This window comes from Aegilops tauschii, chromosome 2 (assembly GCF_002575655.3).
Source record: "Aegilops tauschii subsp. strangulata cultivar AL8/78 chromosome 2, Aet v6.0, whole genome shotgun sequence".
NCBI lineage: Eukaryota > Viridiplantae > Streptophyta > Magnoliopsida > Poales > Poaceae > Aegilops > Aegilops tauschii.
Window position 1 is genome coordinate 92,456,132 of NC_053036.3, and position 21,290 is coordinate 92,477,421.

General features: G+C 47.8%; 1 protein-coding gene across 1 annotated transcript; it reads right to left on the reverse strand.

Annotated features, from left to right (window-relative positions):
* Window positions 1-13,115: 13,115 nt before the first annotated feature.
* LOC109760471 (basic leucine zipper 2-like) lies at window positions 13,116-15,034 on the reverse strand. The gene is made up of 4 exons (XM_020319288.2): window positions 14,189-15,034; window positions 14,001-14,091; window positions 13,790-13,916; window positions 13,116-13,655 (listed from the first exon to the last, which is right to left on the reverse strand). The coding sequence occupies exons 1-4, from the start codon at window positions 14,728-14,730 to the stop codon at window positions 13,495-13,497; spliced, it is 921 nt and encodes a 306-aa protein (XP_020174877.1). The 5' UTR covers window positions 14,731-15,034; the 3' UTR covers window positions 13,116-13,494.
* Between the last annotated feature and the right edge of the window lie 6,256 nt (window positions 15,035-21,290).

Sequence of the window (21,290 nt, forward strand, 5' to 3'; positions counted from 1 at the left end):
CAAACACATAGCTACTGGTACATACGCTCAGCCCCGAGGGTGAACTACTCCCTCCTCGTCATGGAGAGCGCCGGGATGATGAAGATGGCCACCGGTGACGGATCCCCCCTCCGGCAGGGTGCCGGAACAGGGTCCCGATTGGTTTTTGGTGGCTACAGAGGCTTGCGGCGGCGGAACTCCCGATCTATTCTGTTCCCCGATGGTTTTAGGGTATATGGGTATATATAGGTGAAAGAAGTACGTCAGGGGAGCCACGAGGGGCCCACGAGGGTGGAGGGCGCGCCCTAGGGGGGTGGGCGCGCCCCCTACCTCGTGGCTCCCTCGTTTCTTTCCTGACATGCACTCCAAGTCTATCAGGTTGCTTTCCTTCCAAAAATATCTTCTCTAGAAGGTTTCATTCCGTTTCGACTCCGTTTGATATTCCTTTTCTTCAAAACACTGAAACAAGGGAAAAAACAGGAACTGGCACTGGGCTCTGGGTCAATAGGTTAGTCCCAAAAGTAATATAAAAGTGTTTAATAAAGCCCATAAACATCCAAAACAGATAATATAATAGCATGGAACAATCAAAAATTATAGATACATTGGAGACGTATCAGCATCCCCAAGCTTAATTCCTGCTCGTCCTCGAGTAGGTAAATGATAAAAACAGAATTTTTGATGTGGAATGCTACTTGGCATAATTTCAATGTAATTCTTCTTACGTGTGGTATGAATATTCAGATCCGAAAGATTCAAGATAAAAGTTCATATATTGACATAAAAATAATAATACTTCAAGCATACTAACTAAGCAATTATGTCTTCTCAAAATAACATGGAAAAAGAAAGTTCATCCCTACAAAATCATATAGTTTAGCCATGCTCCATTTTCGTCACAGAAGAATGCTCTCATCATGCACAACCCCGATGACAAGCCAAGCAACTGTTTCATACTTTAGTAATCCCAAACTTATAAACCCTCACGCAATACAGGAGCGCGAGCCATGGACATAGCACTTTGGGTGGAATAGAATATGATGATGGGGGTTATGTGGAGAAGACAAAAAAGGAGAAAGTCTCACATCAACGAGGCTAATCAATGAGCTATGGAGATGCCCATCGATAAATCTTAATGCAAGGAGTAGGGATTGCCATGCAACAGATGCACTAGAGCTATAAATATATGAAAGCTCAACAAAAGAAAGTAAGTGGGTGTGCATCCAACTTGCTTGCTCACGAAGACCTAGGGCACTTGAGGAGGCCCATTGTTGGAATATACAAGCCAAGTTCTATAATGAAAAATTCCCACTAGTATATGAAAATGACAAAACAAGAGACTCTCTATCATGAAGATTGTGGTGCTACTTTGAAGCACAAGTGTGGTAAAAGGATAGTAACATTGTCCCTTCTCTCTTTTTCTCTTTTTTTTTGGGCCTTCTCTTTTTATGGACTTTCTCCTTTTTTTATTCCTCACTTGGGACAATGCTCTAGGAAATGATGATCATCACACTTCTATTTATTTACAACTCAATGATTACAACTCGATAATAGAACAAAGTATGACTCTATATGAATGCCTCCGGCGGTGTACCGGGATATGCAATGAACCAAGAGTGACATGTATGGAAGAATTATGAATGGTGGCTTTGCCACAAATACTATGTCAACTACATGATCATGCAAAGCAATATGACAATGATGAACATGTCATGATAAATGGAATGGTGGAAAGTTGCATGGCAATATATCTCGGAATGGCTATGGAAATGCCATAATAGGTAGGTATGGTGGCTGTTTTGTGGAAGATATAAGGAGGTTTATGTGTGAAAGAGCGTATCATATCACGGGGTTTGGATGCACCGGCGAAGTTTGCACCAACTCTCAAGGTGAGAAAGGGCAATGCACGGTACCGAAGAGGCTAGCAATGATGGAAAGGTGAGAGTGCCTATAATCCATGGACTCAACATTAGTCATAAAGAACTCATATACTTACTGCAAAAATCTACAAGTCATCAAAAACCAAGCACTACGCGCATGCTCCTAGGGGGATAGATTGGTAGGAAAAGACCATCGCTCGTCTCCGACCACCACTCATAAGGAAGACAATCAAAGAACACCTCATGTTTCAAATTTGTTACATAACGTTTACCATACGTGCATGCTATGGGACTTGCAAACTTCAACACAAGTATTTCTCAAATTCACAACTACTCAACTAGCACAACTTTAATATCACCACCTCCATATCTCAAAACAATCATCAAGCATCAAACGTCTCTTAGTATTCAACACACTCATAAGAAAGTTTTTACTATTCTTGAATACCTAGCATATTAAGATTATTTAAGCAAATTACCATGATGTTTAAGACTCTCAAAATAATATAAGTTAAGCATGAGAGTTCATCTATTTCTTCAAAATAAAACCACCATTGTGCTCTAAAAGATATAAGTGAAGCACAAGAGCAAACAACAGACTACTCTGAAAGATAAGTGAAGATCAATGAGTAGCCGAATAATTATGCAACTATGTGAAGACTCTCTAGCATTTAAGAATTTCAGATCTTGGTATTTTATTCAAACAGCAAGCAAAGCTAAAGAAAATAAAATGACGCTCCAAGCAAAACACATATCATGTGGTGAATAAAAATATAGCTCCAAGTAAAGTTACCGATGAACAAAGACGAAAGAGGGAATGCCATCCGGGGCATCCCAAGCTTAGACGCTTGGTTATCCTTGAATATTACCTTGGGGTGCCTTGGGCATCCCCAATCTTAGTCTCTTGCCACTCCTTATTCCATAGTCCATCGAATCTTTACCCAAAACTTGAAAACTTCACAACACAAAACTTAACAGAAAATCTCGTGAGCTCCGTTAGCGAAAGAAAACAAAATAACCACTTCATGGTACTGTAATGAACTCATTATTTATTTATATTGGTGTTAAACCTACTGTATTCCAACTTCTCTATGGTTTATAAACTATTTTACTAGTCATAGATTCATCAAAATAAGCAAGCAACACAATGAAAACAGAATCTGTCAAAAACAGAACAGTCTGTAGTAATCTGTAACTAACGCAAACTTCTGGAACTCCAAAATTTCTAAAATAAATTGGTGGACCTGAGGAATTTGTCTAGTAATCATCTGCAAAAAGAATCAACTAAATAGCACTCTCGAGTAAAAAGTTGAAGCTAATCTCGTGAGCGCTAAAGTTTCTGTTTTTTACAGCATGATCATAAAGACTTCACCCAAGTCTTCCCAAAGGTTCTACTTGGCACAAACACTAATTAAAACATAAAACCACATCTAAACAGAATCTAGATGGATTATTTATTCCTAAACATAACCAAAAATCAAGAAACTAAAATAAAATTGGGTTGCCTCCCAACAAGCGCTAACGTTTAACGCCCCTAGCTAGGCATGATGGTTTCAATGATGCTCACATAAAAGATAAGATTTGAAACATAAAGAGAGAATCATGAAGAATATGACTAGCACATTTAAGTCTAACACACTTCCTATGCATAGGGATTTTGTGAGCAAACAACTTATGGGAACAAGAATCAACTTGCATAGGAAGGTAAAACAAGCATAACTTCAAAACTTTAAGCACATAGAGAGGAAACTTGATATTATTGCAATTCCTACAAGCATACATTCCTCCCTCATAATAATTTTCAGTAGCATCATGAATGAATTCAACAATATAACCAGCACCTAAAGCATTCTTTTCATGATCTACTTGCATAGAAATTTTATTACTCTCCACGTAAGCAAAATTCTTCTCTTTCGGAATAGTGGGAGTATCATAAGAGACTTGAATACTATAAATTGTTTCCACATTAAAAGAGTAATGTTCAGAAAAAGGGTAATCATAATCATGACAAGTTATATAAATATAATTATCACTACTTTTTATAGCATAAGTTTCATCACAATAATCATCATAAGTAGCAACTTTGTTCTCATCATAATCAATTGAAACCTCTTCCGAAATAGTGGATACATCACTAAATAAAGTCATGACCTCTCCAAATCCACTTTCATAAATATTATAAGATTCAACACCCTCCAAAATAGTGGGATCATTACTTCCTAAAGTTGACACTCTTCCAAACGCACTTTCATCAATATAATCATCATAGGTAGAAGGCATGCTATCATCATAACAACTTTGCATATCAAAACTTGGGAGGTTAAAAATATCATCTTCATTAAACGTAGCCTCCCCAAGCTTGGGACAAACATTAATTGCAGCAAATATATTCTCAAAAACGTCATCTTCATCAAACATAGCATCCCCAAGCTTGGGCCTTTTCATATCATAAGCATAATCGCTCTCATCATTAATAGTATGGATAGCACCAATAGTATAGCAATTACCATATTCCAAGCAAGTGCCAAAAAGTTTTCAAGATCATAAGAAGTATCATTATTTTCCCAATCATAATCATCACAACAAGCAATAGGCATAACTAGATCATCATCAAGTGCATCATCTTCCACAATTATTTTTGATTCATTTTCATGAGGCACAACAATAATAGGAGCAACATTATTTGGGAGAGATATCTTTTTACCTCTCTTCCTTTTTCTTTTCTTCTTCTTCACCACATCATGTGTGGGTTCAATCCTCTTTTTGGAGCTCGTCCTCGTTACCTGATTCATCATAAGAAATAATAGGAGGATATTGGGAAGTCTCTTTCCTTTCATTAGTATTCTCTTCATCTTCTATTTGTTTTCTTTTCTTTATGTAGTTGGCAATATAAGGATTTTCAATGCAATTCACAGTGCAATACATATAAATTTCCTCTAGATCAAAATGAAGAACTCTATCAAGGGCAAATTCTGGAATAACCTTAGTTATACGTTTCATTTCTTCATAACCCAAGAGCAAACTAAGTTCATTATGATGTGCAAGCGAAATCAAGTCATCACAATTTTTGGACACGATACGATCATGAAACAATTTGCATTGGGTACTGAAATGATCATGTTCATTACAAAGTTCACAAGTACGGCTAAGAAAATTTAATTTTTTAGCACAAACATGTAACCTTTCTTGCAAAAATTTAGTTTCTAAATGCTTATGCATCTTGCAATATCTATCTTCCCTATTTGGTGTGTACTTACAAACCCAATACACTCCACAAAAATTGACATGCTTATAAGAGATATTTTCATCATGACTAGTGCAATCATCATTAGTACTATGGATATTCAAGGAGTTCATACTAACAACATTGCAATCATGCTCATCATTCAAAGATTCAGTGCCAAACATTTTAATGCATTCTTCTTCTAACACTTTGGCACAATTTTCCTTTCCATCATACTCACGAAAGATATTAAAAAGATGAAGCGTATGAGGCAAACTCAATTCCTTTTTTTTGTAATTTTCTTTTATAATATAAACTAGTGATAAAACAAGAAACTAAAAGATTCGATTGCAAGATCTAAAGATATACCTTCAAGCACTCACCTCCCCGGCAACGGCGCCAGAAAAGAGCTTAGCTGACGGGGTGTGAGTGCCGCTTACCTAGCCTCCCCGGCAACGGCGCCAGAAAAGAGCTTGATGTCAACTACACAACCTTCTTCTTGTAGACGTTGTTGGGCCTCCAAGTGCAGAGGTTTGTAGGACAATAGCAAATTTCCCTCAAGTGGATGACCTAAGGTTTATCAATCCGTGGGAGGCGTAGGATGAAGATTGTCTCTCTCAAACAACCCTGCAACCAAATAACAAAGAGTCTTTTGTGTCCCCAACACACCCAATACAATGGTAAATTGTATAGGTGCACTAGTTCGGCGAAGAGATGGTGATACAAGTGGAAAATGGATGGTAGATATAGGTTTTTGTAATCTGAAAATATAAAAACAGCAAGGTAACTAATACTAAAAGTGAGCACAAATGGTATTGCAATGCTAGGAAACAAGGCCTAGGGTTCATACTTTCACTAGTGCAAGTTCTCTCAACAATAATAACATAACTGGATCATATAACTATCCCTCAACATGCAACAAAGAGTCACTCCAAAGTCACTAATAGCGGAGAACAAACGAAGAGATTATGGTAGGGTACGAAACCACCTCAAAGTTATTCTTTCTGATCAATCCATTGGGCTATTCCTATAAGTGTCACAAACAGCCATAGAGTTCGTAGTAAAATAACACCTTAAGACACACATCAACCAAAAGCCTAATGTCACCTAGATACTCCAATGTCACCTCAAGTATCCGTGGGTATGGTTATACGATATGCGTCACACAATCTCAAATTCATCTATTCAACCAACACATAGAACCTCAAAGAGTTCCCCAAAGTTTCTACCAGAGAGTCAAGACGAAAACGTGTGCCAACCCCTATGCATAGGTTCATGGGCGGAACCCGCAAGTTGATCACCAAAACATACATCAAGTGAATTAATAGAATAACCCATTGTCACCACGGTTATCCCACGCAAGACATACATCAAGTGTTCTCAAATCATTAAAGACTCAATCCGATAAGATTACTTCAAAGGGAAAACTCAATCCATTACAAGAGAGTAGAGGGGGAGAAATATCATAGGATCGAACTATAATAGCAAAGCTCGCGATACATCAAGATCGTATCACCTCAAGAACACGAGAGAGAGAGAGATCAAACACATAGCTACTGGTACATACCCTCAGCCCCGAGGGTGAACTACTCCCTCCTCGTCATGGAGAGCGTCGAGATGATGAAGATGGCCACCGGTGAGGGATCACCCCTCCGGCAGGGTGCCGGAACAGGGTCCCGATTGGTTTTTGGTGGCTACAGAGGCTTGCGGCGGTGGAACTCCCGATCTATTCTGTTCCCCGATGGTTTTAGGGTATATGGGTATATATAGGTGAAAGAAGTACGTCAGGGGAGCCACGAGGGGCCCACGAGGGTGGAGGGCGCGCCCTAGGGGGGTGGGCGCGCCTCCTACCTCGTGGCTCCCTCGTTTCTTTCCTGACGTGCACTCCAAGTCTATCAGGTTGCTTTCCTTCGAAAAATAACTTCTCCAGAAGGTTTCATTCCGTTTCAACTCCGTTTGATATTCCTTTTCTTCGAAACACTGAAACAAGGGAAAAACAGGAACTGGCACTGGGCTCTGGTCAATAGGTTAGTCCCAAAAGTAATATAAAAGTGTTTAATAAAGCCCATAAACATCCAAAACAGATAGTATAATAGCATGGAACAATCAAAAATTATAGATACGTTGGAGACGTATCAATCACACGGTGGAAAATGTGTCTCAGCACCAAGTAGTGTGTGCCTTCAAGGAAGGTATTCGGTACAGAGAGCTTAACCTGAAATTCGGTCGGACAGGTGACATGACCCTGACCTGAATGATGGAAATTGCCACTCGGTATGCTAACGGTGAAGAAGAAGACAGTCTCCGCAGTGGCAAAGGCAAATCAGTCGGCCAGGACACCGGAGGTGGTTATTCCAGTCGGAAACAGAAGCGCAAAGCTGAACCTGCAGGACCCGGTGAGACTGTCGCTATGATTCAAGGAAAGTTTAAAGGAAAACCTAAGGGGCCCTGGACCCCCAAGAAGGTGAAAGATCAAGCAGGGAATGATGTGTTGGATTTGCCTTGCCACATTCACACCAAGAAAGATGAGGAGGGAAATCTGATTTATCCCAAGCATACCACTCGATAGTGTCGACTCCTTATCCAGCAATTCCGAGAGAAGCAATCCGGTGAGAAAGAAAAAGAATCTGATAAGGATGAAGACAAAGAAGAGGAAGATGAGGGATTTCCCAATGTCAATTCCACCTTGGTGATTTTTGCTGACGTTGAGGGCAAAAGTCGACTGAAAGTCATAAATAGAGAAGTGAACATGGTTGCTCTGGCAACGACGACGTATTTGAAGTGGTCACAAACTGCAATCACATTCGACCAGTCTGATCACCCGGCACGTGTCGCCACTCCAGGGAGGCAAGCGCTGGTAGTCGACCCAGTTATTGGTGGCACTCGACTGACCAAAGTACTGATGGATGGTGGCAGTGGTCTGAATATCCTCTACGCTGAGACCCTAAAAGGGATGGGCGTTCTGATGTTCAAGCTTAGTGAGAGCAACATGAGTTTCCACGGTGTCATTCATGGAAAGAAAGCCGAATCACTCGGCCAGATCACTCTTGACGTGGTTTTAGGTGATTCAAAGAATTATCGCAAGGAAAAGTTGACGTTTGAAGTTGTGGATTTTCAAAGTGTTTATCATGCCATTCTGGGCAGGCCTGCATATGCTCGTTTTATGGCCCGACCATGTTATGTGTACCTCAAATTGAAGATGCCTGGTCCCAGAGGAGTGATCACGGTCACTGGCAATCGGCAGAAAGTAGAAGAGTGCCTCCAGAAGGGCTCAAAAATTGCTGATGCACAAATGGTAGCAGTTGAAATGCAAGAATACCAGAAGAATGCATATTCGAGTGATTTGCTACGAGCCAAGAAGCCTGCTTCAGATTCTGCATTTCAGTCGTCCGGTGAAACCAAGCCAATTCGCATTCACCCGACCGACCCCAATGCTGCTCCAACTCATATCTCAACAACACTCGACAACAAATAGGAAGAAGCGCTCATCCAGTTCCTCCGTGAGAACTGGGACATCTTTGCATGGAAACCTTCTGACATGCCGGGTGTACCCAGGGGACTGGCTGAGCAACGTTTGCGAGTCAATCCGAAAGCAAAACCAGTTAAGGAGTATCTTCGTCGGTCCGCCGTGGAGAAGAGAAAGGCAATCGGCGAGGAGGTGGCTCGGCTTCTGGCAGCTGAGTTCACCCGCGAAATTTACCACTCCGAGTAGCTCACCAATGTTGTCATGGTCCCCAAGAAGGACGATTCACTTCGCATGTGTATTGATTTCAAACATATCAATCGGGCCTGCCCGAAAGATCATTTCCCTCTCCCCCGCATCGACCAGATTGTTGACTCGACTGCGGGGTGTGAGCGTTTGTCTTTTCTGGACGCATATTCCGGGTATCATCAGATCCGTCTGTATGGACCCGATGAAATAAAAACGGCTTTCATCACCCCCTTCGGGTGCTTTTGCTATGTTACCATGCCATTCGGTCTCAAGAATTTATGAGGATGATTCAGAAGTGCCTCCTCACTCAAATCAGTCGGAATGTGGAAGCTTATATGGATGACATTGTGGTTAAGTCACGCAAAGGTTCCGACCTGCTGACTGACCTCGCTGAAACCTTTGCCAATCTGAGGAGGTATGATATCAAGCTTAATCTGTCAAAATGCACATTCGGAGTTCTAGGTGGAAAATTACTCGGTTTCCTCGTTTCCGAACGAGGGATCGACGCGAACCCAGAGAAGGTTGACGCCATCCTCCGAATGAAACGCCCTGTGCGTGTGCATGACGTTCAGAAGCTCACTGGTTGTTTGGCCGCTTTGAGTCGATTCATCTCTCGCCTCGGTGAAAAAGCATTGCCTCTTTACCGATTGATGAAGAAGTCTGATAAGTTCGAGTGGACTCCTGAAGCTGACGTAGCGTTTGCAGATCTCAAAGCCCTGCTTTCCACCCAGCTGGTGCTTGCTGCCCCAGTCAGCAAAGAGCCTCTATTGCTTTATATTGTGGCCACTGGACAAGTTGTCAGTACAGTACTCACGGTCGAGCGGGAAGAAGAAAGTAAAGCTTATAAAGTTCAGTGCCTAGTGTACTATATTCTGAAGTCTTGACTCCATCCAAGCAGAGATATCCGCATTATCAGAAGCTTGTTTATGGAATTTATTTGACCGCAAAGAAGGTTGTGCATTATTTCTCTGATCATTCGATTACAGTCGTCAGCGACGCACCACTATCAGAAATTCTGAACAACAGAGATGCAACTGGTCGAGTGGCAAAATGGGCGATTGAACTCCTTCCATTGGATATCAAGTTTGAGGCAAAGAAAGCAATCAAGTCCCAAGCAATAGCAGATTTCCTCGTGGAGTGGATTGAGCAGCAACAACCGACTCAGATTCACTCGGAGAATTGGACTATGTTCTTTGACGGATCCAAGATGCTGAATGGTTCTGGTGCTGGGGTAGTACTGGTATCCCCCCGAGGCGACAAGCTCAGATATGTTCTCTAGATTCACTTTGATTCCTCCAACAATGAAGCTGAATATGAAGCACTTCTGTATGGGTTGCGTATGGCCATTTCACTTGGCGTCCATCGCCTAATGGTCTATGGCGACTCAGATTTAGTGGTCAATCAAGTGATGAAGGAGTGAGACATCAGAAGCCCAGCTATGACTGGTTATTGTAATGCAGTAAGAAAGCTAGAAAAGAAGTTTGAAGGGCTAGAGCTCCACCACATTCCCCGACTGAAGAACCAAGCAGCCGATGATCTGGCAAAGATAGGTTCCAAGAGAGAGCCCATTCCCAGCAATGTGTTCTTGGAGCACCTTCACACACCATCAGTTCAAGAAGATCCCTTCACGGAAGAGCCCCCACAACCTAAGAGTTCCACTGATCCGACTGAAGTTGAAATCCCAGCTGTGGTCGACTTGATCATGGAAGTTTTGGTTGTGATACCCGATTGGATAGTGCCGTGCATTGCATATATTCTCAGGAAAGAGCTCCCAGAGGATGAAGAAGAGGCCCGTCAAATTGTCCGTCGATCCAAAGCCTTCACAGTAATGGGCGGACAACTTTACAGAGAAAGTATTACTGGAGTCGCTCAGAAGTGCATTACACCAGAAGAAGGTCGTGTGATCCTCAATGACATCCACTCGGGGACCTGTGGTCACCATGCGTCCTCCCGGACCATCGTGGCCAAAGCATACCGAGCGGGATTTTATTGGCCACGAGCGAATGAAATGGCAAAAGATATAGTCAACAAATGTGAAGGTTGTCAGTTCTACTCCAACATGTCCCACAAGCCTGCATCAGCCCTGAAGACCATTCCACTCGTCTGGCGTAAAAATTGAGTCGGAATTATTTTCAACTCCTTTTTTCACTCGAACCCTGAACCATTCGGGGGCTAATGACGATGACATGTACCTGAGGTAGGGTAATGGGCCTGACCTAGACACCCTTCCCAAGGACATTACCTTAAAGTCAAGGACATTCAAAGGACGACATTGTCCACTCGACCAGAAGCATTCCAGTCGGAGGACCCAATGGTACTCGACCAGAGAATACTCACTCGACCACCTCATAAATCACTCGGAGTACGGAAGAACTAAAGTCACACAGTAAGGCAACGGTCAGGTGTTCACTCTGTAGTCTTAATGATCATTTAAGTATCTTTACTATTGGCGTTACCAGTAACGCCCTATCTTTATGTACATTGAACCCCTTGTAACGTGGGCTGGCCGGGGTCCTGGCGCACTCTATATAAGCCATCCCCCTCCACTGGCACAAGGGTTCGCACCCCCTGTAACTTCACACATAATACAATCGACCAAGCCTCCGGGCACCGAGACGTAGGGCTGTTACTTCCTCCGAGAAGGGCCTGAACTCGTAAATCTTGCATGCACAATCTCACTGTAGCTAGGATCTTGCCTCCTCATACCTACCCCCATTATACTGTCAGACTTAGAACCACGACAGTGGGCGCGTCGAGCGGGGCGTCGAGGCGGCGGAGGAGGGCGACGACAAGCGGGGCGTCGAGGCGGCGGAGGAGGGCGACGACGAGCGGGGCGTCGAGCTAGGGCGGAGCACGATTCGTAGATCAGCGCCGGGAGTTCGTCGTCCCTGGAGGAGGTGAGCTCCACAAGCAGGGGCGTGGGCAGCGCCAGCGGTGGCGGGCACTTCCCGGTGGGCTGGCGCCGCCGCATGGCGGTGGTCGACACCGGGTGCAGCTGCCGCGCGCGCCACCCCAGGATGCTGCTCAGCCTGCCTTCCTTCCTCAAGCCTTCCTCTGCGGGAAAGACGCCGGCGGCGCCAGCGAGGAGCACCAGCTCGTCCAGCCTCTTCCCGTCGTCCTCCTCCACCGCTTCCTTCTCCACCAGCTACGCCTCCTCCAGCTGCTCCAACTACTACTCCTACCATGGCTTCGGCATCGCTCCCAAGGTGCATCAGCAGCAAGAGCACCTTCCCTCTGCCAAGGAGGTACCGGCTGCGATGCCGGCCGCGGAGCGCGGAGGCGAAGACGGAGAGGACACCGACGGCGGATGCATTGAAGAGGAGGAGGAGCGCGGTGGGCGCGTCGAGGCGGCGGAGGAGGGCGGCGATGGCGCCGCCCATGGAGAAGAGGACGAAGAAGGCCATGCAGATGGAGACCGGGGACATGACCGCGAGCACCTCCTCGCCCAGGGTGTTGAGGACGGTCGCGGCGGAGCCCGGCAGGTCCGGCGCGTCGGCGACGGGATCCATGCCGTGCTGGCAAGCGGGCGGCGGCCGGTGCGCGCGTACACGCACGGGGCAGCAGCAGCGGAGGGCGGCCACGGCCAGGCGCGGGCGCGAGCTGCTGGAAGGCGATGCATTCGACGGCCTCGCTTGGGGGTGGAACGGCTGGAGATTTTTTTCATCCTGAAGACAAAATTTTCGCCGGCAGCCCCTCAATCGGCGAAAAAATGCTTCCTGGGGGCTCAACGGCTGGAGATGCTCTAACTTGCACCGGTGGATACGTACGGGTACAACCGGCATGCACATGCGCGTGACCCAGAGGAACATGCATGCGTATCCCTTGCACCAAAAGGAAGGCACCTCCCCTCCCCCTCTCGTTGTCACTGCATTTTAATATCCCTATTATGGAATAGCAAGGAATGAGATTCCACCTTGCATGTTCGCTTCAGGCTGGTTGTAATGGGGAGTATCATATACTAGTATGATACTAGTATATGATACTACATCCGTAGTGCATAGTATCATAAGTTAGTATTTTAGTTTGTCTTATTAATTGTCATGCATGACACAAAGTAGTACAACATTTAATATGATACGGTATCATGATATGATACCACACCCCCTCTTTCCTCATTTAATTGTGTGTCACATCATCTAAAAAATCTAGTTAACATGCATGATGCTGTTTATGATACTCTCGTTACGACCAGCCTTACACTCTAGTTGCAGCTGCCCTACATGTGACACCGTAATAAATCTGCTTAACAATGTAAAGCCGGCAGGAACGTACGCATGAACCTTACATGTTACTACAAGTTTGGTCATGGCTGCCAAAAAAACTGGTAATGTATGAACAGTGGACGGTGAAAACATTGCATTTGATTGACCAGAAACAGAACAAAACCCGCCAAGCAATGAAACCACTCGACCTCAACCAATCTGAGTTACAAATCCTTAGCTACAACCTTCGCCCAAAATGCCGGGGAAAAAATTACAGATCAAGGGAAGTAGAGAAGAATAATCAGGAGCAGACAGAGGACCCGAGAATGAACAAATTAGCAACCACCCACCGGAATGAACAAACTGGGTTACATACATCATCACACCCCGAAGAATGCAAACCAAGCCAATGCAGTGCACCAAATCCTAACAACGGCAGCAAGAAGAACAGCGACAACACTTGGTTGTCCTGAGGCCGGCCGACGGGCCGGATCTTGATCACGAGGGTGCGGCGGTCCCCTCGCCGGCGATCAAGCCATTGTTGTCGCCGCGGGCCAGGGGACCGTCGTCGTGTGGCGGGGGTTCTACGTTCCTAAGGCTCTGCTGCAGGTAGATTTGCCTCAGCCTTTCTATCTCCTTCTTCAGTGCCTCCTGATGAGCTGAGCACGCACAACACATTCGTTCACGCACAGAGGGTTAGTTAGTTAGCAAAGCGATGGATTGTTTCGGCATTCGGGCGGTGGCCGGTGAGAAATTTCGAAATAAATCGCGAGGGAGTGGCAATGCCGGTCACCATCTTTGAAGATCTTGTCCCGCGCGAGCGCCGCGATGCGCTGCTTGAGTTGGCTGTTCCCCAGCGTCAGCAGCGAGCGTTGGTGGTCGAGGAACGCCACGCGCGGGGACAATGCCGACACCTCCGTCTGCTCGGGAGCACAGTCTCCAGGTCAAATTCACGGAGTTTTTTGCTTTGGAGGCGGGGAAATCAAGCTCGAAATTCGATGGACCTGGAGCGACGTGACGCTGCGCTCGAGCTCCGAGATGTACTGCAGCTTGCGCACGCGCGACCGCTGCGCCGACTGCCGGTTTGCAAGGATCCTGCGAATGTGGCGACGAGGACGCTGAGAAATCGGGGAATTCTACCTTTCGGAGCTGTGCATTGTCGTAATTCTAAGAGTAAAAGAAAAAAAATCACCTCTTGACCCGCTTGGGATCGACTATGGCGGGCGAGGACGGCTGCCGAGGCGCCGCGCCGTCGCCATTGCATTCGCTCTGCGCCTCCTCGGTGTCGCCCTTGTCCTGCTTCTCGTCGTTGATGCTGTTGTGATCGGACGGCGACGACGCGCTCGCCGCCTGCGCCTGCCGCTGCGGGGCCAACTCGTCGGAAAAAATGGACATGAGCTGGCTGTCGTCGAGGCGGTCGAACTCGTTCGCCCCGACAGCGGCATTGCTTTCGTCGAGGAAGGCGATGGAGTCGCTGACCGTGCGGCGGTGCGCGCCGCGCTTGGCGGCCGAGAAGTCGAGGAACTCGTCGACCCAGGAAGGCTGCGGCTGCGCCCCGTCCCCACTGGCGGGCGCTGGGGGCGGGAGTGGCGGCATTGACTCGGCGAGGAAGGCGCCCGTGGAGGGGCTGCGTTGGTGATGGTGGTGGCGGGCGTGGGCGCTGTGGTGGTGCCCGCCCCCGAACTCCGGCCAGGCCGGCGCCATGGTGGGGATCTTGGGCGGTAGTTGCGCCATGGCCGGGACCGCGCGCCCGAATCAATCAACCGGCGCAGGCGCAGGCAGCGGGCGCGATCGATGGCGCAACGCCCAAACCTTTGCAGTGCCGGGGGCTCGGGCGGTAATGTAGGCTCGGGCCATGCCAGAAATTGTACGGCCCTCATTTTCGCTCACGTTGCCGCTGCCGCTGGCCGCCGCCGTGGAAACAATGGGCGAATCCGCGAATGGATGGCGTGGGGGGTCAGCTTCACACTGAGCTAAATCGGGCAATGGGTGAATCTGCAAATGGATGGCGTGGGGTGAAGCTCGACACTGAGCTAAATCGGGCAATGGGCATGATTGGGACAGAGGAGAGAGGAACGACTTGAAATGGGAAAAGTGTTGTTTTAAGCCGGCTGATAACACGCACGCATAAGCCGTCTCCACAGCCTACCACGTGTCCACGTGAGCGTGCCTACTACCGCGTCTGCTCGCGCCTGCAGGGAGACGGGCACTGGTTCAGGGATCGCACTCCCACGCGCCTCTTACATTTTGTATCTACATGTGTCCGACTTGTTTTTTCCCCGGAGTCACACTTGTTTATCCTTTATGTAGTAATACAGTACTAGTAGTACTAGTACTAGTAATAATAGCTAGTACTAGGTCATGTGCTCAACGAACACACTGCCGCTCGCCGGAATGGCAGCGCCCGTCTACGAACTCGGTGCTGCGACACAGAAACTCGCCCATGTCCACAGTGCTGCGGTGCAACCTCGAAGGGCGGTGCTGCTGGTGCTGTAAGTCGCCGGTGGCGGAGCTGCAATGGAGCTCTCCGGGTCATCGGAGCTCCGTCGGGGCTGCAATGAAGCGCCGCCGGAGCTGCAATGAGGCGAGCCGGAGCTGCAATGAAGCGAGCTAGAGCTGCAGTGAAGCACCGTTGGGGTCGTTGAAGCTTTCTCGGGGTTGCATTGAAGCACCGCCGGAGATGCATTGGAGCATCGTCAGGGTTACAATGAAGCATCGCCGGGCGCCGCCAGTGCTCCGCGCGGCGTGGTGCTGCCATGGGAGCAGCTGCGTTGAAGCTTATTTTGCTGTAGATGTTACAGGGTGCAGGATGGAAGAACAGAGAGAAAGGAAACGACTTCGTTTGCGGCGATCGAACGGCCACCCTCGGTCAGATCGGACGGCGGCCTAGGCGGATGATTTCTCTAGGAAATCATCCGGCTTATCTGTAGCATGCCGCAATGCTGCAAACCCTTGTTGCGGAGGTGTATCGTGCCACTCGCGGATGATGTTGAGGACACCAGCAAATTAAAGTGCTTCGCAACATGCTTCGTGTGTGCGAAGGAGTGACAGAGCGCCGACCACAACTTTCGTCGTTCATGCTTTGTTATGAAGGGTTGCTGGAGCTGCAATGGAGCTTCGCGGAGTGTCGCCTGTGCTGCATTGAAGCACCGCCGAGGTCGCCGGGGCTGCAATGGCGGGTCGTCGGGGTCGTTTAAACTTCGTCGTCGATGCAATGGAGCGCCGCCGGGTTATTGCCGCGATGCCGGGGCTGCAATGGAGCTTCGCCGGTGCGGCATGCCGAATGAGGTATGAGATCGTCGGGTCACCGGTGCTACGATGTCGAAGCGGCCGATGATGCAATGAAGCCTCGTCGCCAGGCACCAATGCTACAATGAAGTCTCCGTCGCCGGCCACCGGCCACCGGCGCTGCAATTAAGCCAGTCGTCGTCGGCGCTAGTTTTTGAAGTAGCTCTTGTCGCTACAGCGGGCAGCTATCATGTCACTTCCTAGTTCCAAGGTTGCATGTTGCTGCATGGCACTACAAGCCGGAGACGCTAGTACGATGAGCACTATTAGGTGAGCATGAAACTATGAGAATGCAAACGCGAAGGGCTCTGAGTGAAAGCTGAATAAAACTATTGCTTATTGATTGATTTGGTGCGGCATACAAGAGTATATAAGAGGGTACAAACCGACTTGGGGTAGGGGTACAAAACTGACTTGGATTAGAAGTCGTATACCATAATGACTACTCTAACATCCCCCCGCAGTATCAACGGCAGGCTCGACGACGTTGAGACTGAAACAGATATCTTGAAACGGCTTAGTAGGCAGTGCCTTGGTGAAAATGTCAGCAAACTGAGCCGTAGAGGGAACATGAAGCACCCGAACCTGACCAAGAGCAACCTTTTCACGAACAAAATGAATATCAATCTCAATGTGCTTTGTGCGTCGGTGTTGAACTGGATTGCTGGTCATGTAGACTGCTGAAATGTTGTCATAGTAGACAATAGTGGCCTGCTCAATAGGCCTGTGTAGCTCGGAGAGTAACTGCCGAATCCAGATTGTATCTGCAATGGCATGTGCCACAGCGCGATACTCAGCCTCGGCCGACGAACGTGAGACTGTAACCTGTCTTTTCAAAGACCAAGAAATCAAATTATTACCAAGAAAAACACAAAAACCGGAAGTAGACCTTCGAGTGTTAGGACAACCAGCCCAGTCTGCATCAAAGTATGCGGTAAGCGAGTTTGGAGAAGAATTATTGAGAGTTCCTTTTAAATACCGAAGAATGCATTTAACATGATTATAGTGAGGAACCCGGGGATCATGCATATAGAGACATGCTTGTTGAACAGCAAAAGAGATTTCAGGACGAGTAATGGTGAGATATTGGAGAGCACCTGTTAGGCTACGATAGAGAGTAGGATCGGAAAAGGGTTCACCGGTAGCCGAAAGTTTAAAACTAGTATCGACAGGAGTGCGAGATGATTGACAGTCAAGCATACCAGCACGATTAAGAAGATCAAGAATATACTGGCGTTGGGAAAGAAAAAGGCTGGAGGAATCTCGAACAACAGCAATGCCTAAGAAATGATGAAGGAGTCCTAGGTCAGTCATAGAAAATTCAGATCGAAGAAGAGAGACAATATGATCTAAGAACTTTTGAGAGGAGGCGGTAAGAATGATATCATCTACATAGAGAAGTAAATAGGCAGTGTCAGAAGTTTGATGATACACAAAAAGAGAGGTGTCGGAGAGAGATGGAGTGAAGCCTATTGTTTGAATGAAGGAGGAGAAGCGTTGAAACCAAGCTCGTGGGGCCTGTTTAAGACCGTAGAGAGATTTCTGAAGAAGACATACATGAGTTGGAAAGGATGGATTTTCAAAACCCAGAGGTTGCTGGCAATAGACAGTTTCTTGAAGGGAACCATGGAGGAAAGCATTTTTAACATCAAGTTGGTGAATGGGCCATGAAGAGGAGACAACAACACTAAGAACGGTGCGAATGGTGCTGGGTTTAACAACAGGAGAGAAGGTTTCTTCGTAATCAATTCCTTGTTGCTGAGAAAAGCCACGACAAACCCACCTGGCTTTATATCGTGAGAGGCTCCCATCGGAGTGGAACTTTTGGCGAAAAATCCATTTGCTAGAAACAATATTTGTATTGGGAGGACGAGGAACAAGTTGCCAGGTGTTGTTTTGAAGTAAAGCATTATATTCTTCTTGCATGGCAGCGGCCCAATTGGGATCAAGTAGAGCAGTTTTGTAATTCTTTGGAAGAGAAGTGAGAGATACGGAGGTATGAAGGTTTAGGTGGTCTTGGGGTTGATGAAATCCTGATTTGGCCCTAGTACGCATGCGATGATCATTAATCGGGGCTGCTGTAGGAATAGCACGAGGGGGTAAGGTGGGTACTGGTGAGTCCGGCGCAGCGGAAGAGTCGGACGAAGGAGTAGGGCTGGGTGGTGGAGTGGGAGCAGGGCTGGGTGGTGGAGTGGGAGTAGGGGCCGGGGTGTTGGGGAGGGAGCAGGGGGCGGGGGTGTTGGGGACGTCTCGGGTGGGGTGAGTGTATGGTTGGGATTGGCTATGGTGGGTGTTAATGGTGGTGGTGAGAAGTTGTGTTCGGCAGTTAGGGGAGTATATAGTTGGAAAGGACGAGGAGAGGGGGTGTTTGCGGAGCTAGGGGTGTTGGATGGTGTAGTAGTGCGTTGTGAGAAAGGAAAAATGTGCTCAGCAAACGTGACATGACGAGAGACATGAACGTGTCCGGTGTGAAGGTCGAGACAGCGATAGCCTTTGTGCTCGTCAGAGAAGCCGAGAAAAGCACATGGGATAGAGCGTGGTGACAATTTATTTGCAGAAGTGGCGTAGGCATTGGGAAAACAGAGACAGACGAAAACACGAACCGCGGAGTAGTCGGGGTGGGAAAGAAAGAGGGAATAATAGGGAGTAGTGTTGGGTTTAGTTTTAGAAGGTCGAATATTTAGAAGGAAGGTGGCCATGTGTAGGGCTTCAGCCCAAAACTTGGGAGGCATAGATGATTGAATGAGGAGAGTGCGAACTATATCATTGAGGGTGCGAAGAGAGCGTTCTGCTTTACCATTTTGAGGGGAGGTGTAGGGACATGAGAACCTAAGCAGGATGCCATGTTGTAAGAAGAAAGTACGATTTTTAATGTTATCAAACTCGCGACCATTGTCACATTGGATAAAGCGAATTGGGAGGAAGAAGTGAACAGACACATAGCGTTGAAAATTAAGGAAAAGAGAATGGACCTCGGATTTGTTGCGTAGAGGAAAAGTCCAGACAAAGTGGGTGAAATCATCTAGGATAACAAGGTAGTATTTAAAACCCGAAACACTTGCAATGGGAGAGGTCCATAAATCACAATGTATTAATTCAAAGGATAAGTGCTACAAGAACTAGAGGAACTAAAGGGAAGACGCACATGTTTGCCTAATTGACAAGACTCGCAAAACACAGAATTATGAGAGTCCCTATTACATGGTATGGTAAATTCACTAAGCATAGAAGCTACGACGGCGGGGTTGGGATGGCCCAGGCGACGATGCCAGAGATCGACGGAGGCCAGCATGGATGTTGGAGGGGTGGCGGCAGGAACTCCATTAAGAGAATAAAGATCACCGGAGCTATTGAAGCGAGCGATCTCGGCCTTGGTCAGGTAATCCTTCACAGATAAACCAAAAGGGTCAAATTCAGCCGAAACTAGATTGTCGCAAGTAAATTGGCGAACAGAGATAAGATTTTTAATGAGGGCGGGTGCAACTAGAACATCGCGAAGTAAAAGAGGTTTGGTGGAAGAGGGAAGTTCAGCCTGACCAACACAATATATAGGAATAGATGATCCATCTCCAAGGATAATAGAAGGGAAAGGAGATTTAGTGCAAGAAGATAACCAATTACTAGATGCAGACATATGACTAGAGGCCCCTGAATCAAAGATCCAATCCGTACCTGAGTTTCCTTGTGCAGCAAAGTTATTCATGGCCTGGAGAAAGGCAGCTTGATCCCAGCTCGGCGTCGCAGGTGAGGGTGGCGTCGGAAGCAGTGCCGGCGGATACGATGGTGAAGGCAGTAGGGCCGGCTGGGGAGTGTAGTAGGCATTGGCCGGCTGTGGTGGGGGTGGCGTCGGGAGCAGGGCCGGCTGAGGTGTGTAGTAGGCGCCGTCGTCGGTGGTGTAATGACCATAAGGAGCATACGTCGGGGCGGCGTGATAGGCATTGGCCGGCTGTCGGGGGTTGAGAACCCCGGGAGCACTAGTAGGCGGCCGAAGACCGGGTTGCCAGGCACCTGAGTATGCCGGCGGAGCACCGAGGGTGGACGGAGCGGACCAGGGCATGGGCCATGCTTGAACAAGCCCCGTCCAAGGATCATGAGGAGGCCGCCATGCAACCGCAGATGGAGCACTGGTGGGTGGTGCAGGACTCGGTGCTGGTGATGTCGTAGGCGGAACCGAACGAGTCGACGGCGGCCTGTAGATAGGGTTTTTGCCGCGGTAGTTCGGACTAGGACGCCAGCCTGGGGGCGGTTGAACAGATGATGATGCGGACGGCCCGGCGGCAGGAGCCGGCATGGAAGGCGGCGCTGGTGGAGACGACAGAGGAGGACGAGCCGCAGCATGAAAGACCTTGGGGCGAGAGTCCTTGCGAGCTTGTGTTTCCGCCGCGAGTTGTAGCAAGGAACGAACTTCAGCGAAGGTAGGAGGGGGCCGTATCATCGGTATGAACGAGGCTTGCTTGTCAAAGTCTTCGCTGAGGCCGACGACGACGATATTGATTAGCTGTGAGTCGCTAACTGTATCGCCGAGTTCGCGGAGCTCATCACCAATGGTCTTAACGCGCTGGCAGAACAGCTTCACCGGGGCGTCTCATTGCACCATATTGCGAAGCTCGGTGTGGAGTGCGTTTTTCCGAGCGTCGGTGTTGCTTTGGAAGAGCTGGCGGAGGGAGTGACAGATGTTGGCAGCGGTGGCGCCGTCGTGATCGAGCATGTTGAAGATCTCGGTGGTGATGCGGGTGTAGAACCACTGGACGATCGCGAGATCGTCTTTCAACCATTGCGGATCGTCGGGGCGGGGAAGACAGTTGGCGGCGACATGCGAGCGCAGGTTGCAGCGGCCGAGGTGGAGATCGAAGAGATGTCTCCAATGATAGTAGTTGTGGGCGGCGAGATCAAGAACTATGGGGATGTAGGGGCTGACGTCGGAGATTGTGTCAGCAAGAGATATTGGTGCGGCGAGGATGGGTGCAGGGTAGTTTTGTGGAGCTATGGTGAGGGCCGAGAGAGAA